General features: G+C 47.4%; 1 protein-coding gene across 4 annotated transcripts in view; it reads left to right on the top strand.

Moving 5' to 3' along the window:
• The window catches only part of XPO5 (exportin 5), a 29,406-nt gene that overhangs the window by 9,845 nt on the left and 2,522 nt on the right, over nt 1-17,039 (top strand). For 2 of the 4 annotated variants that reach the window (XM_065679951.1, XM_065679949.1), the window contains 17 exons: nt 368-483; nt 1,422-1,577; nt 1,987-2,028; nt 2,644-2,733; nt 4,067-4,266; nt 4,871-4,970; nt 5,880-6,061; nt 10,920-11,020; nt 12,064-12,160; nt 12,669-12,805; nt 13,428-13,525; nt 14,036-14,082; nt 14,271-14,365; nt 15,220-15,282; nt 15,762-15,844; nt 16,549-16,656; nt 16,835-16,972. In XM_065679951.1, coding sequence (XP_065536023.1) covers nt 368-483; nt 1,422-1,577; nt 1,987-2,028; nt 2,644-2,733; nt 4,067-4,266; nt 4,871-4,970; nt 5,880-6,061; nt 10,920-11,020; nt 12,064-12,160; nt 12,669-12,805; nt 13,428-13,525; nt 14,036-14,082; nt 14,271-14,365; nt 15,220-15,282; nt 15,762-15,844; nt 16,549-16,656; nt 16,835-16,972 — 1,853 coding nt within the window. Of the gene's footprint in view, nt 1-367; nt 484-1,421; nt 1,578-1,986; nt 2,029-2,625; nt 2,734-4,066; nt 4,267-4,870; nt 4,971-5,879; nt 6,062-10,919; nt 11,021-12,063; nt 12,161-12,668; nt 12,806-13,427; nt 13,526-14,035; nt 14,083-14,270; nt 14,366-15,219; nt 15,283-15,761; nt 15,845-16,548; nt 16,657-16,834; nt 16,973-17,039 lie in introns of all 4 variants that reach the window. The other 2 variants (XM_065679950.1, XM_065679947.1) reach the window with 1 other exon arrangement.

Here is a 17,039-nt window from a genome sequence, read left to right as displayed (position 1 = left end):
TGCTTTCCTCCTGTGAAGGAAGGCCACTTGGTGCTCTGCAGGGTCACACTGAGGGCAGTCTTGCCTGCGGTGCTGAATCTGGGCATGTGTTCTCCCTCCTTTTTGTTTCCATTCTATGATTTGTTGGTGTTGCTCCCTATGATATCTCAAATATCAGACTTGTGTCTCAGGAGCATTAGCTTGAATGAGGCAAATCACATGGGAGCACCTTATTTGCTCCCTGTGCATCCCTGCCAGGCATCCTCAAGGATTGCTGCGTGTCCAAAATACTTGAGTGCCAAGATGTTGCTGTGAAGGAGGTTATCAGCCTGCTGTTGTGCATGTGGCGAGGAGCATGGTGAGAGCTCCAGTGTTTTCTTCCTTTCAGCAAAAACAGGCGAAGGTCTCTGCTCCATCTTCTCTCCGTCCTTTGTGCAGTGGGATGCCATGACCTTCTTCTCGGAGAGTGTCATCAGCCAGATGTTTCGAACCCTGGATAAAGATGTATGTGTATCTATGCCATTTCCTGCTCTCCTGGTTTGTTCTTGGTTGACATGAGTGTGTTTTTTCAGCTACGGTGTCATTGAAAAGTTTGTAGTAACTAGTTGCCTCCATGAAAAAAAAAAAAGTTTGTTGAGTGACTCTTATAAAGAGTAGTGACCCTTCTTTAGATGAGACCAAACTCATCCTGGCTTATTCAGGCATGTCTTTGTTTTGGACACTGTGCCATGAGAAGTGACAGGAGAGCACTCGGGTGGCATGCTTTGACATGTGCCTTGCTAGAGGAGGATTGCTTAAGTGGAATTTTCCCCTGTTGATTGTTTTTAATTATCCTCTGATTAGATTTTTTTAACTTTAAGTGAGAGAAACTCATGCTCAGGGAGTAGGAGGCCAGAAGCAACTTATTTCTGCTTTTTTTGTTCCACAGCAGGCAACACAGAGAGAAATAATTTTTTTCCTCAGTCTTATGTAGGCTGACTTGATTTCTTTTTTTGTTAGATTGGGCTTCTCCTGAACTTTAATTCATTGTTGTAACCAGAGTAAATTAATTGCATGCGTTGATGTAGTTGGTTAAGCATGGAATTTGTTGGACCAGTGTTAAGAGGAGAATTGGGAGCCAAACTGAGGTAGAGGAAATTCGCCTTTCCCAGAGATGCAAGCAGCAGTATGGGGACTTGAGTCTGTCATCTCAAGACTGCCCTACCAACAGTGGCAATGTTGCTGTCCTTTTTCCCTCAGCAAGTGCACATTGCATGCTGTTAAATGGAGGTCTCTCCTTCTTTTCTTTCTGCTTTGAGAACAGTTGTGTTCAGTTGAGAGGCCTGATGTGATAGCAGCAGCTCTGTGACCTAGCTCTAGGAGTTACGGGATGTGTGCTACAGGCTGAAGTAGTGAATGTTGTCTCCTTTTTGTTTTTCTCTTTCCACTTGCTGACTTTTTAGGAAATTCCAGTGAATGATGGCATAGATCTGCTGCAGCTTGTCCTTAATTTTGAAACAAAGGATCCTCTTATTCTGTCCTGTGTGCTTACCAATGTCTCTGCTCTCTTCCCATTTGTCACTTACCGACCAGAGTACCTGCCACAAGTACTTTCCAAGGTAGGTACTTGCAGACCCTGCTTAAAATCAGTTAGGCTGTTTGTTGTGCAGGACCCTTGTACTAAACTGCAGGAGTTAATTCTCTTGATGTTACTGTTAGGGAAGTGCTATCCTTCATGTTAAAGGTGTGAGACTGAGTTTTGTTCAAGAAGAAACAATGTCAAATAACACCAATTTTGCAGTTCCTAGCCTTAAATCTTGACATTAAGTGCACACTCTGGCCAGTATACACCATTTATTTTTTTATTTCAAGACCTCACTGTGCTGCCAGTTCATCTTTCAACTTGGTCAAGAGGTCTTCACTGACTAATGAAATTGCACTAAAGTCTTACGATCTATTCTTTGAGCTCAAAACACACATGTGCTAGATATTAACAAATGATGTGAATTTTTGGATCTTTTCTCACAGCTGTTTGCTTCAGTTACCTTTGAAGTTATAGAAGAAAGTAAGGTACGTCTGAATTATTATCTACTAATTGAGCTATAACAGTTGGATCAAACTATATCCTATTTGAGAACATGCTGGGTCTGAAGACTGCTGTAGTAGGCTTCTCAAGTATAGCTCCTCGAAAGGGCTGGGAAGTCTAGACATAACTGATCTCTTCTTGGTTGACACAGCCTAATAAGCCTAGGCTCACAAACTTAGAAGGCCACAGGTGTGGTCTAAGGCCAGTGTACTTAGTCGCCTGGTCTATGCTGGCCTTACTGAATGCAAAATCCCTTCATTAGCTGTGGGTATTCTTCAGTGGTTGATATACATGGCTGTGAAGGATGGCTATAAAGCTGCTAGCTACCTAGGGAGTGCTTGGGAGCCTTAAAATAGTAAGATCCGTGACAATCTTGTTCCTGAAGTAGAGCTTTTCTGAACATGGGCTTCTTGAGTTGGCTACAGCTCCAGGGGAGATTTGTTTGTTGGGTGATTGTTCAGGAGGGGAGGTGTGGAAATGCTTTCTTGATCTGTACTCAGCAGTGCGGAAAACTGTATGCAATGCATTTGTCTCTTGAAAATCCCTGCATTTTTCTGAACTTTTCTTTTGTTGCATTGAAGTTTGTTGTGTCTGTCCAGGCTCCTAGAACTCGAGCAGTGAAGAATGTGAGAAGGCATGCATGCTCCTCAATCATAAAAATGTGTCGGGATTATCCTCAGCTTGTCCTGGTATGTAAATGCAACTGTATCATGAAGAGTCTTGCCTCAGTTTCAGCTGGATTTTGTGGGATCTTCAGCTGCTTTGGCTACAGCCTCTGGTTTTTCTTCCAAGAAACATTCCTGCTGTGCAAATGGCAAAGTGCTTTATTCCCTGCACCTCCCTTCTTACCCACCCTACCCCTTAAAAATCTTCTGCCTGAAGAGTTCATTTGTAAGGTGATGAGTTAAACGCAAAAGGGATTATGAGAAGGATATGTGCAGCACTAGATTCGTTTTATGGGAATGTTCACTGAACTTCCCTTTTCTCACTTGTGGTGGTCTCGGTTCATTCCTTAGCAGAAGACACTAACAGTAACTAATCTTCAGACTTCTGTCCCTTAACAGAACATAGGAGCAAGAGGAGAATATTTGTTTTCCAGATTAGCTTGAGGAGACTAGAAAAACAAATATTCTTAAAATCTATGAGCTGGTGTTTCATTTGGTCTTGCTGAACTAAACAGCCTGCCCACAACATGCAGCTGTGAACTCCTTTCTTTAGCAGTGTTTGTATGGAACAGCCGTAGGACTGTGGGAGCACCATGGGACGTTGTTAGCTTAAACAAAGACATTTTTTGAGGATGGTAGTTAACGTAATTTAGGCGTTCCAGTCTGCATTCTGCAGTAGCTGCTAAGAACTAGTGGGTTTGTCTTTGTCCCACTCCACTGGTCATTGAACTACAGGTGGCTGTTTCCCATGGCCAGCTAGACATCTTCACTGGAAGAGCCAAGGGCCCGGAGCTGCCACAAAATATGTTCAGATGACTTTGCTGAAGGGCATGATTGCTAATATTTATAGAAGGTTACAGGAAGACATGGCTATGTCTAGAGTGGGTGGGAAGAAACACAACCATTCCTATAGAGATAGTGATAACCACATGAATTGTTACTAACTTAGTTTTGAGCAAGGAGATGGAAAAGTCCTGAGCCTTGCGTTTGAGAGCCAGAGGAGCAAGGCGCTTTCTGTGAGCGAACGAAAGCACCAGACCTATTCTGAAGTGTGATGCTGCTGTAGGGAATATGACTGTCTAGAAGAGGGAGATTTCCTCTGCTTAATTTGGTCATTCTGGAGACTAAAGTAAACTGGATGCAGGATAATGATAGGGTGATAGGGAAGAAAAGAGACTCTTTCAGACTGAACATTCAGATAAACTTGGTCTTAGAAGGAGATAGCATGTAGAGGAAGGGTAAGGTAGACATGCTCCTCCAGCTGTACTGTGTAGTACAGTACACCCCACCTGCTTCCCCTAGTGGCCCCCGTCCACACCAAATGCATAACGCTCTTCCACTTGGATGTGTTTTTTAGCCAAACTTCGAGGTGTTGTACAACCACGTGAAGCAGCTGCTCTCCAATGAGCTCCTTCTGACGCAGATGGAGAAGTGTGCTCTTATGGAGGCCCTCGTCCTCATCAGTAACCAGTTCAAGGACTATGAGCGGCAGAAAGCTTTCCTGGAGGAGCTCATGGCTCCTGTTGCTGGCCTGTGGCTCTCCCCAGAGATGCAGAGGTACGGGTTGGTTTTCTGAGCTTTGAGCTGGAGGCATTGCAGAGGTAATGCACAAACCAAGTGAGGGTGGTGGGGTGCCGCGTGACCCCCTGTGCTCTGGCCAGTCTTGGTAACAGCTCTCCTGTAGTTTGGGAACTGCCAGCTGAGTCTAAATTCTCTTTGTTGGAAATTGCCAGGTAAGACTCGTTTAAGGTGATAGAGGAACATTTTGTCCCAGCATGCTCAAAGCACTTGCAGGAAGTAAGAAACTTGTGAAAATGAGCAAAGACATCCTTGCTCATGTCCAGGAGAAGCTAGGAAGCTGAGCTCTCATTTCTAAAGCTGAGGTGTGCTGCAGCCGTGGGCAGCTCGGCATGCACAAGAGTTTCCAAGCAGGACTATCTTCGTAAGAGATCCAACGGTTTTAGGTCCCCACGGCCCAAGGGAACTGCAAATGTCTGGAGGGTGCACATGTCTCTGGTGCTTTTTATCGTATTCCCACGTAGTGTGAAGCTCTAGCTAGGCTTTAGCCTACTCTGTTGAGATGTTTGTTGCCAGTGCAAAGCTCTGCTCAAATTCCGTGCCACAAACAATGATCCCCATTCCTGTCTTCTGCTGCTGCCAGAGTCCTCTCAGATCCTGAAGCCTTTATCTCCTACGTGGGTGCTGACAACAAAATTGCCGATCCAATCTTGGAAGATCCCAGTGGCCTGAACCGCTCTAGGGTGAGTATCGTTACCAGGAGAGGTGTAATCCTTAGCGAGATGGGACTTGCCTTCTTCCATCCGCCATTCATTGTGGATACACATAAGATCTTTTCTGATCACCTGCTGCTTTTGGGTGCAGATCAGTAGGATTTTCAGATTGCAGAATAACTGACTTGCTTTTGCTTCTTTAAGCTACACCAATGAGAATGCAGGCCATGCAAAACCAGATTATTCCTCAGAGTGAAGCACACTGTCCCCCACTCTCTGTGTGGCAGGGTTTGGTTTTGGAACACGGTTTTTTGAAATACGGTGCAGTGGATTTGTCTTCAGAGTTTTGAGCCAGGCAGTGTGGAAGGTGTCATTCTGAGACTGCGGCATGGGATATAACTAAAATACATCTGAGGTGATTTGTGTTGTTTGAATTGTTAGTGAAATGCGTGCACTTCTTGGACAAATGGCAGTGGAGTTGCTGTCTTCAGGTCCACAGAAGACAATGAAATGCAGTCCACAGAGCTGTGCTTGTGATTTGGGGCTAATGCTGTTTGACCACTGTGTCATCACAGATCTCTACATTCGTCCCAGCACATTGGAGGAGATCAGGAGCTGATGGTGTAGACCCTTCCTTTTAGAGGGTAACCTGTCTGGTTGCTTGCATACTTATGAGACCATATGCATTAATGCTTTATCTAATAGCGAGTTCCTAGGCCATCCTGCCATGAGCAAGGGTCACTGAAGATGATGGAACATAGCACAATCATTTGCTGCTATTTTCTTAGCAGCAAACCCAGTGGAGCTTGTTCTTGTCACCAGATTAGGTTCACTGTAGAGCATCCCTTTGAGATGGGTTGATGATGGGTTCCCCTGAAAACCTATTTATTCATGTTATTCTGTGGCTAAAAATTGCTTTCTTCAAATGTCTTCCTGCAGATAAGCTTTTGCGTGTACACCATTCTAGGAGTTGTGAAACGAGCTCGTTGGCCTGCTGCTCCTGAAGAGGCAAAAGCTGGAGGGTTCTTGGTGGGATACATGCCCAGTGGAAGTCCAATCTACCGTAATCCCTGCACTGAACAGGTCCTGAAGCTGCTTGACAATTTACTTGCTCTTATAAGGTGGGTCAAGTTGACTTGAAATAATTTATGTTGACTTAAGAATGTCTGAAAGATGAACTGTGATAATACGTGGAATGCTCAGAGCATGTTTACCCAGTGAAGCCAGCAGGAACACAGGCTGGTGCAGGTGCCCAAGTACTGTTCCTGACTGTTCACAGTGGGGAATGGCACTGGGGAAACTGGAGCCTTCTGAATGTTCGTTGGCCTGGCCTACAAGAGTCCATCAAAGCCAGTGGGAGCTTGGGCTGGGGTTGCCTCCGCCACCTCCACTGCTGTAAATCTGCCACCCAGTTAATCGTTTCTCAACTAACATCTCTGCTCTGCCCTCAGCCCCTGCAAGGCCACCTCTCCAGTCACCACCAGGGCAGTCCCAGCTCTCATCGCATCCTGTTTGCGTTGTTCTCTCTTCAGTGTTAAATTAAGCTGGTTTTGCTGAACATGAACACCAGCCTCCTGAAGCACTGTCTGCTACTGAAATCAGTGGATGCATACTCTCAGGCTGTTGCTATCTTGCAGTGCCTCTCTGCATGTCGCTGGTGTTGTGTACATCTGGGGCAGCCAGAGAAGGGGGCAGGAGAAGGCAGAAAAAGGGAATCCTGAATAACACAGTTCCCAGAATTATAAGGGAGGAGCCTGTCTCAGGGTAACTGCTGACACTGGGATTTTGCCAGGCTTATGGGGCAGTTCTGTGAGGTAATGCTACATGTTAAGTACTTGAAAACTTGCGGCTCTGTCCTTGGCAGGAGCCTGTTGGGAAAGAGCATTTTCAGATCCACTTAGATTTTCAGCTCCCAGTTCTGTGAGGAAAGGGGCCCTATTACTTGAGCTCTGTGTAGTCAGGTATGTTTGGTAGTCACTGAGCTCAGGACTGTCCTGCTTCCAGTAAGAATGCTGGATATGCCGGACAGGTAGGACAAGCACATGCTGCCTTGGCCCACCCTAGCAAAGCTCTGTGTAGCACAGCAGGTGGTACTTTGGCCAGTGAGCAGGGTTGAACCATCTTGTTAGAGCTGTGGAGTTGTGCTTTTACCCTGGAATTTTTATCCCAGAAGTGGTTTTATCCTGGAAGGGTGAAGGTCCTATCGACAAGTGGAATTGCCTGAGTAGAAGTAGCCTCATGCCAATTCTTCCAGAGCCTGAAACGTGCTCCATATTGTGAGAGACCAACAAAACCAGTGCCCAGGGTCTGAAGAGGCTGCAACAGACAGACTTTCTGCTTGTGTGATTGCTCTTCTTGCTGGAGCTTATGTATTATTAAAAACACTTGGATTTGTGTCACAACAAGCTTAGGGAAACCTCTGTCAAACTCTATCCGTACCTGCAAGGAAGCAGAAAATCTGTCCCGTCTTGTTTACCACCTCCAGGAAAACACATAAGCTATGTTCTGTTGCCAGTGCTTTCCCATCTACCTAAAGGAAGAGGCTCCCTGGCTGATTTTTGACACAATGCATCTGTGTTGTTCAAGCATCCTCCCTGCAGACCAAAATCTTTTCTAAGCACTTTGTAGTAACATACATGGAGCAGCAGCCTGTACTTCACTCAGAGGTATCCAGGCTTTTCTTAAGGCTGAATGTTCCAACAAGAACCAATGAATGATGTATTAAGAGCAGTAGATCTTTCATCTCGTACCTTTCTTAGCTGCTGCTGGATGTGGAGGTGTCTGTGTGTGACAGCTGCAAGCTCAGTTCATTGCAAATGTTGTTGATGCTTATGCCTTTCTAGAGAAGTTAGAGGTTGTGCTGTGGAGCTTCTGGTATGTTTTTTTGCTGCCTTTGAGTGCCTCTTCCATGTGCTGCTTCCTCAGGCCGTCCTTAATACAAATTACGCAAGAGAACATGGAGTCTACAGCAGTTTGTCAGCAGGTAGGAAGTACAGGGATACAAGGAACTCTGGCTGGCAGGAAAGCTGCCTGTGTTGAGGATGCCTTCAGGGACATAGTTGCATTACGTCTTAGAGGTGGGTGCTTCTCTTAGCTCTGTGCCATTAGGCAGCTTTCTATGGGGATAAGCAAGGCCCAGCGTTGCTCGTGTGCTTATGCAGGAAGCAGATGTGGAAGTCCTCACAGATTGTGTTGGTTACTGTGTGAGCAGATCTGCAGATGGCAGCAGCATGGGTCCTACTGAGAGCTAAACTGAGCGCCAGGTTGGGAGCCTGTATGCAAAAAAAAAAAGGCATTTTGCAGGGCAGGCTGTTGTGTCTGCTGTACGGGGTGGCATTCTGATGTGTTTGCAGACAGAAGCAGTCAATGTTCTTAAGCCATTGGGTGTTTTCAAGGGTAAAGAGCTGGAAGATAGGTCATGGATGAGACCAAAGAGCCAAGAGGAATGAGAGGGAGTCTAGGTAACAAGAGAAAGTAAGGTAGCTTTAAGTGGCATCTTTTTGTACCCACCTGTATTTGTCTTTGTCTTTGGTGGCTGTATTTACCAACATATTTTGAGGCTGCTTTGTTAATCACTGCTTGCAGCTTTTTGGGTGATGATTCTCCTATGCTCTTTTCACCTGGGTGCTTTCTACCTCTTCTGGCTTAAATTGTCTTCTCATGAATTTAAACCCAAATCATGATCTCCAGCCAGCCAGATGCACATGTAGTCATGTGTTTGGAGTCAGTAGCTGCATGAACCAATTGGCTCGGCATCTTTATTGTGTTGAGATTTGCTTGTGTGTTGTTACAAATGGACTGGTCAGGCTCAGCAAATGCTTTGCATGAACAAAGGCTTTTTTTGGAACTCATCTTGATGAGATGCTGACATTACCAAGGCATTAATGCTTGTGAAAGAATTGTTGGATAGACATGGATGCTGTAGGCATTTTCACTGTAGACGTCTCAGCTTTGGATAAAGATTTTTCAAGCATGAACTGTCCTAAAGGACTCATCTTCTGGCCTTTAATCCCACCTCCCTAGGCATCAGATGTTTTTTCCAGCAGAGCTGTGACTATAGCTGAAAATCCCCCAAGTCCTTTGCCCGCAAGGCCATATCCTTTGCTTGTCTTTTCTAAAGCATAAATGTCTCTTAAATTTTGTTTTTCTATGTTCTCCTGTGTGTGGGGTGCCTGGGAGTGCTGCTCACTGCCGAGAGTCTCAGCTGGAACATGCCTAGGGGCTACATCTTCGTCGTGTATGAGGGCTGTTGAATGCTTTTTCATGGGGAGCAGCTGATTAGCCATTTTCTCTCCATTACCACTGAGCTCAAGTTTGAATTAAGGGAGATCAGCCTTGAATTGAGTGAATATCTGCCATCCCACCTGTCCAACCTGAGAAAATGTTTCAAGGACTCTGAAACAGCTAAGGATCATGACCACAGCTTCAGGATATGAGTGGGCCGTCCCGCTGAGATTAGAATAGTGGGATTTCAGGGTTCATTTCAGTCCTTAGGTTTGCCCGACTGCCCTTCTACCCACCATGAGGCAAAGCCAACACTGGCATGGGACAGGCAGGAGACATATGAGAGGAGGTGATTTTAGTAGTTAGGTTTCAGGATAGCCTCAAGCAGAAATGCACAGTTTTTTGAGTCAGTGAAACATCATCCAAACTTTTGTGGTGGCTGGGCTGCTCCCTGGCTCCTCTTGGGAAAGTAAGACCAGCTTGTGCCCCCGTTAAGGCCTGTTGCACGGTGTTAGATCCAGCCCAGAATGAGAGTATGAGTCGTTAAGAAGTCATTTGTGTAGCTCTTTCTTGTGAACCTTACATACTTTCCTTCCTCACGTGCAGTGAGCAGGGAAGTATTTAAAACTTGCAGAGAGACCTGGGATAGCTGACGTTTTGGAGGTAACTGAGGCAGACGTCACTGCATCGGGGGTGCCAGGCTTGTGAACATAGACCTGCCAAAACAAAATCAAATAAAAACAATAATTACAAATCGTTAAGACAGGAGTGAAAGCTGAGACTCTGGAGAACATACTGAGGTCTGTCCACGCTCCCTTCCCCCAGCCATTCCCATGTACCCCCCTGCTTTGGGAAATGCTGCTCTAGGGGGAGATACTGAGTTGCCCTTGATCACCTCTAGCAGCAGGTACAATGGCATTGCAGTTTTGGAGGAGGCTGCAGGATTTGTGCTGTGTGCAGCTGGCGACACCCAGAGTGGAGGTCTGAGGTCTCAAAGGAGAGAGGTAGGTGAGAGAGACACCCCCTGACGAGTCCAGCGCTGAGTGTCAGTACCCTGGCTTAGAAGGGGACCCATTTTGGCCTGGATGGCAAGAGCCAGCCACCCGTGGCTGAATTGGTGTCCCTTGCGGAGAGCTGACCGTGGCCACCTCCTGATGATGCGGAATTGTTCCCAACTGGATGTGTTGTCCAGGGGGCACCTGTGTCTGCCATGAGTAACATCTGACCGGACTGATGTTCTCCCTAGAGTCCCTCCAATGCCACCTGCCATTCTGGGGACTGTGACCCATCCCTGGGGGGCAGTGTGTGTGTTTTGGAGCTGAAACAGCCCCTCCCTCTGCAGGGGCCTTAGGTGCAGAAGGTCTTTTGAGATTGCAGAATCTGCGTCTTGTCAGTTTTTGAAATACATTCTCTGATCCCTTTGGCCGAGCTACTAAGCTGTTGCCAGCATCAACTGGAGAATTGCTGGGAGTTTTTCCTGCTAGTGCTTGCAAGGGGTGGGGTGAACTGAAATAAGTGGAAGGGGGCAGCCAGGAGATTCAGGACATGAGGTGGAATCACTCCATGTCTCTATCGGGTCAGCTTCCCCAATATTTTTGCAGGTGGGGAAGGGGGATCCCATGCACACGTGCTTGGTCTCACCTTCCTCATCATCTGCCTCAGAAGAGCTGTTCACAAGCTGAAGGAGAGGATCCAACTGTCAAGGCAAAAGGGGTGGACTCGCATGTGTATAAACCAAGTGCTCTTCTGTTTCAGGACTCATAACAATCTCTACATGCCAGAGATGGTGGCTAGGCTGGGGGAAACATTTGCAAAGGCCTTGGACATGCTGGAGGTGGAGAAGAATGCCATCCTAGGTAAGGGCTTCTCTTTGGGAGGAATGTCTGGTCAGATTCTCAGAGGTATTTGTGGTAGTGGTCCATCAATAGAAGTGAAGAGGGGCTGGAGAGCCAGCTTCTTCATAGTATTCGCTACTCGGCTATGATTTGAACCTGCTGAAATGAAAAAGTGATTGGTCTCAGACAGATTGGTTTCTTCTGCATGAAATGAAGGTGCATGGCGTGATGGTCTCTGCAATATGGTATTTCTGGCTGGAGAGACTGGGAATGCTGTAATTGTCTGCCTTTGAGCAGAGTTAGTGCTCAGCAGGATGCCTGAGTGCTGGTGTAAAGACCTGTCATGGAGGGCAAGAGCCAAGTACTGCAGTAGGGCCCTTGCATTTGTTTCTAGGTTGTGTATTAGGTAGAGGCTCTTGGACCATCTTAAAACAGAACAGAGCTTATGAACACAGAAGCCTTCCCAGCCAAGTAGAAGTGGGTGGCCTTGTGGATAAAATCTGGACCATTACTTTAGAAACTGGGGTTTAATTTCCCATTCAGACAAGTGAAATATTTCAGGGAGTACGCTTTGTCTCTCTTACCTCCATTTCCTGTTTGTAAAATGAGGAGATGTTTCCTTTACCTGTTTTCTTTGACTTGTAAACTCTGTGAACCACTGCATTTAAAGCAGCAGGGCTTTAATTTCTGCCCTGAACATTTTAATACAGTTCAGCATGTGCTGACAGAGATGAATGAGATGATTGTGCAGCTCCTCTAATAGCCTGTCAGCTTTGCTTCTGATTGGGTTCTGATAAGCTCCAGTAATTTCATTTTGGAGAAATGAGAGGACTGTGACAATCTTAGTGGGAACACCTCTGCTCTGGGTAGAACCAACCTGAACTTGTCTGACCTCTGAGGGAGGTTCTGTCCCAGGGTTGCTGCACCTCTTCCCATTTGGATGCAGGCTGATCTTGCCGGGTGCTTCCCTCACTGCTGTCAAGGTGGCTGGGGCCTGCCCACCACATTCTGAAGGTGCACCATGTTCTCCCATTAATGTAGCTAAAGCTTGTTCTCTCCCACAGGTCTCCCTCAGCCTCTGCTGGAGCTTTATGACTCTCCTGTTTACAAAACAGTCTTAGAAAGGATGCAGGGCTTCTTTTGTACCCTCTACGACAACTGGTAAGAGCACCACATATCCCACACGCAGTCCAGCATTGCACAGCCAGAACAGTAGGCTATTGCTGGGTGCCGACTTCTAGAGTTAGGCTTCTCACGTGAGCTGTGTCCTGTAACATCCAAGTAGGAGCTGCAGTGGTAAACTGTACTTGGTGGTTGTAACCTACCACATACTCATGGAACACAGTGGCTGAAAAATGTACTTCGAAATGTGGATCTGTTTTTAGCTTTTCTGCAATTAGGTAGTGGGATTTGCTGCTTTTTTAATCGCGTGTTAGGATACATCAGCACTTGAAAGTGCATTTTTAGTGCTTAAATGTTTAATTCATTATCCCTCTGCATGTATCCCAGAAAAAAAACATGCTGCTAAAACTTCTCTATAGTATTTGTTTAAGAACATGACAGCTATCTGGTCTCAAGATGATAGCACTTGTAGCCTTTACAGGCCAGAGGCATGGTACCTGTTATCTGGCAGACTTGCAACTAACTTGGTGCTTTTTTTTCTTGGAAGTTTCCACATCCTGGGAAATGCAGGCCCCTCCATGCAGCAGGATTTCTACACTGTTGAGGGTCTTGCCACCCAGCTCCTCAGCTCAGCTTTCATCAACCTCAACAACATTCCTGATTACAGACTCCGACCCATGCTCCGTATCCTTCAGTCACTGTCTGAGGCCAGGTAGGGAGGCTTTCAACACATAAATTGAAAACCTGCATGGTTTTCAGTATGACAAGCCGAAGAAGGGTGACTGGGGGGGTAAACAAGCAGGGATATACACCTGATGTGGATAAGGTGTGAGCCTAGGAGGGCACAAGCAGAAACAGCACTGCATGGGGTCAGAGAGAACAAGTTGCAAAGGATTTGTGTCGTCCTGGAGGCACCATGAGACGTGGGTAGTGCCTTCTGGCAGTAAGGGGGCTTGGACACTGTAGGAGCTTGGCAGTAGGGTGTCTGACTAGATTTTGTGTTTGTGTGGGAGACCATCAGGGATTCCCAGCCCACCTTCCAGGGCTGCACATCCAGTCTCATATCTAGGATATGGGCGCTAAGCACCTTTGGCTTTCTCAGCTGACTTGTTGGGGAAGGGGTTGAATTACCTCATGCTCTCACTGTACACAGATGACACTTGTTAATTCAGGGCTGTAAGAAGATGGGCTTTGAGGTGTCTGTCATTTGGCCTCCCAGGGGATTGGGCTGGTTTGGGCAGTGTGCTGCAGTCTCCCTGGCAGCTGGTCATGTGTGCTGGATCTCTTCCTTAACTGGCCTGTGCAGGTGTGTTTGTAAAGCCCTTGGTACTCTTCTGCCCTTCAGAATACTATGAAACCCTTGTCTGCCCCATGCTGGGACCACTCTTTACCTATCTGCACATGGTAAGAAAACACCTTGTTCTGTGCCTGTTCCTTGGCAGCCCAGACTCCTTGTAGCAGGAACGTGTAAGAGCATCTGTTTCTCCAAAGCCAGCAGAGACAAGGGCAGAGCCTCAATGCTTAATGGTTTGGATGCTATCTGGGTGGTTGGGGGGGCTTTTGAGGTGTGTTGAACCCTGGCTGTTTCACAGCCACCCCTTGCTGTGAATTCAAATCTGTGGCTATCAGCTCCTCAGCCTTCAGCCCTGAGAATCTTTGTGGGGTTTTTGTTGCTTGTGTCCTCTCATTTTCCTGACAATTCACTTGGATTCCTACAGCTAGCACAGCCACAGCATCTTTAGCACCATTGGTAGTGGTTCCTGTCCCATTCAAAATATGTCTTTGCATGAGAGATGTGTTTAAAGCTCTGTCAGCTTTAATGATAGCACTTCTATCAGCAGCTGTCACTTGGGGCCTCTGCATTGTGTTCCATATGGCTCTTTAGTATTGAAACTTTTCCTTTGTCTTGGACAGAGGCTGTCTCAGAAATGGCAGGTGATCAACCAGCGAAGCATGCTCTGGTAAGTTTTCCCCTGCACACCAAAAGGTAGAATGGGGAGTGGGATGGAGCTTTGGCCTTTTACATGCCCCTTTCCAGCAGAGGGCTGGAAAACACTGTTGACCCTGATGGTGACTCATTCCTTGTGCTTGGGCAGAGGGGATACTTTAAGACAATGTCTCCCCTCACATTAAAACCTGTTCTCCTCAGTGAGGATGATGCTGCAGATGACAACCCTGAGTCTCAGGAGATGCTTGAGGAACAGCTGGTGAGGCTGCTGACCCGAGAAGTCATGGATCTCATCAGTAAGTGAAATTAAGCTGGGTCTGCTGGGATATTTGGAAGTTTGCCCTGGAGAGGACAACAGGAATTTCCAATGTGCAGTAAAACTTAACTATAATGGTCAGTACTATTTAACATAATCCTTAGAAGCCAGGTGTGAGACGGTTAACCCTGCCAAAGTCTTAGCTAAAACCTAGTAAGAAATCAGTTAAAAACCTTGAGAAGAGTGTTTCTTCCTTCTGTTTTCTCAGCATTTACGGCTCCATTGTTTTGGCATTGCCCCTGTAGGAGTCCAGTCCTCCTTTGGAATCTGGGTTCTCCCCTTCTGTGCCCTGGAGCCCAATATGGGACATCAGTTTGTGACAGCCTGAGTGTAGAGCAGTTTTGTTGCTGGCCATTGCCAGACAGAAGGGAAAATTCCCCCTGCCAAAGCAGTCTCCCTTGTCTGCCTTCCATTTCTCCAACATCATGTTTTTATCAGTGTGGCTTTGAGCAGAGAGGCTAGGAATCTCTGCATAGAGATTACAGCTCCTCAACCGTCTCTCTCCTTTCTTGATTGGCCATGTTGCCTTCAGATTGGTGATGTTCTCAGCTTTAGGCTTCGAATGGTTTTGCATGTTTCTGGTTCTCAGCAGTTTGGAGGAGCCCCTGTGCAGCAGGTTCCACTGTGGGAGGATGCTGTGGGTGGGGTGTTGCAGCCTTACAGGCAGTGCAGTATTTGGCTTTTAAACTGGCCTTTCAGATTCTTCTGGTGCTGTGTAAGAGCTGGGGGAGCTTGGAGCAGCTGTGAGCCCATCACACTCTTAGGATAATCTTTGCATGTTCTGAAGTAGCATCTTCTGTTTCCTGCTCCTCTGACCTGCAACTGTTTTTGCAGCTGTTTGCTGTGTTTCTAAGAAAGGTGTTGAGCATAACACTGCAGTTGCTGTAGATGGAGATGGTGAGTAAATGCCTACTTTGTCTTTCCCACCCTTGGTGCATACAAGCCTTTTCCCATTTCCTCAAGCATTTCTTGAGGGCAGGGCTAGCCTTTCGCTGGAAGTTCTGGGTGAGGGGTAGAGGTTTGGTAATCTTCAGCTCTGTCCTGCCCAGTGTGTCTGGGGCTACATTAAAACCTGGTCTAACCTGGGAACAAATGTGCTGTGGAGTTCACGAGTAGCATGTTGAGGCAGCTAATTCTTAAGGTACCAAGAAAAGGGGGATATGAACAGCCTTCCCAAGAGCTGGAGGTAGCTAGTTGGGTGCCCTTCTTCACCCACAAAGGGTGGGTGCTTTCTGCTTAGAGAGGGATGTTCTGAGGAGCTGTGCCAGCATACTGGTCCTGTGTGCTGCCTCCCAGCTTAGTTCTCATGGTGCCCCCATGTTTTCCTCAGTCCTGGGAGGCCACGCTCACAGTGTTGCCTTTGCTCTGCTCTGCAGATGATGAGGCCATGGCCACAGAGGTGACTCCCCCTGCCAGTGCAGAGCTCACCGAGCTCGGGAAGTGTCTGATGACACAAGAGGTAAGAGAGCAGGCTCTGATTTCCACCACCCTTTCTCTGTGCTCTGTGTCATGCTTGCCTGTGGTTCAGCCAGACACTGCTACAGATTGCTGGGCTGCTGGAGCATTCCCCAGTGTGAGAGCCTTCTCTGGGGAGCATACGTGGGTTTTCTAAGGGCCTTGTTAATGGTTGCAGAAGCCACAAAGCAAACAGTGGTTGGGATCCAGTGTAATATGCAGCTACAGTGTTTCGCCCTTCTGTGGGGGAGGCCTTGGGTGTTCAGCCCCCAAGGCTCTGCCTCCCTCCCTGTGCTCCAGCCTTTACAAGGAAGAACTTTATCCAGCGGCTCTTTTTTCCTGTAAAAACCTGCCAGAGCTGGCCCAGGATCACAGTGAACACAACCCACTGTGCCGGTACCTTCATCCTGGTACCTCTGTCCTCCTCTGCTCTGGATGCCTCCGAAGGTTTTGTAATGACTTGAGAGCAGCAGCTGATGAGTGCTCCAGGGCCTTTCCAGGGCTTGACCTTGGTTCCTTACGGCTGTGGTGCTCAGTGGGTGCCTTTGAGCACCTTCAGCTGGAGCAGCAGCATGCACGATTCTCAGAAGGTAGCCCTGAGGAGCTCCTGCAGAGTCCCTGGATTGCTTCTTGGCTCCCTTCAAGTTTGAACCCTGGAGGTGGCATATAGTTCCTCTGACTGGTTTCCCTCTCTTGACTCCTTTTCAGGATGTTTGCACAGCACTGCTGATCACTGCCTACACATCCCTGTCCTGGAAAGACACCTTGTCCTGCCAAAGAACCACAACACAGCTTTGCTGGCCGCTGCTCAAACAGGTACCTCTGGGAGGAAGGAGGGATTAGTTCTGGCAGGGTTGGGAGAGGAAGCTCTTGAACGTGGTGCCAAGCGTGGCTGCTTCACCCCTGGGCACCTCCCTTGGGCAGACCGAGCTGCTGCAGAAAGGCAATCATGTGTCAGTATCCTGCTCCCATGCTGACAGTGCCTTTTCCCCAGGTGCTTCAAGGAAACCTGCTGCCTGATGCCGTGTCCTGGTTCTTTGCAAGTGTGCTGAAGGGCTTGCAGACACACGGGCAGCACAATGGCTGCATGGCAGCTCTTGTCCATCTGGCTTTCCAAATCTACGAGGCCTTGGTGAGATATGCTGCTCTTTATCCAGATACCAGGTTGGCTGGAGAGTGGTGGAAAATTAATCCCATGC

Source organism: Lathamus discolor, chromosome 5, assembly GCF_037157495.1.
Source record: "Lathamus discolor isolate bLatDis1 chromosome 5, bLatDis1.hap1, whole genome shotgun sequence".
Lineage (NCBI taxonomy): Eukaryota > Metazoa > Chordata > Aves > Psittaciformes > Psittacidae > Lathamus > Lathamus discolor.
The sequence above is the reverse complement of the archived record's forward strand: the minus strand, read 5'-3'. Positions and strand labels throughout refer to the sequence as shown.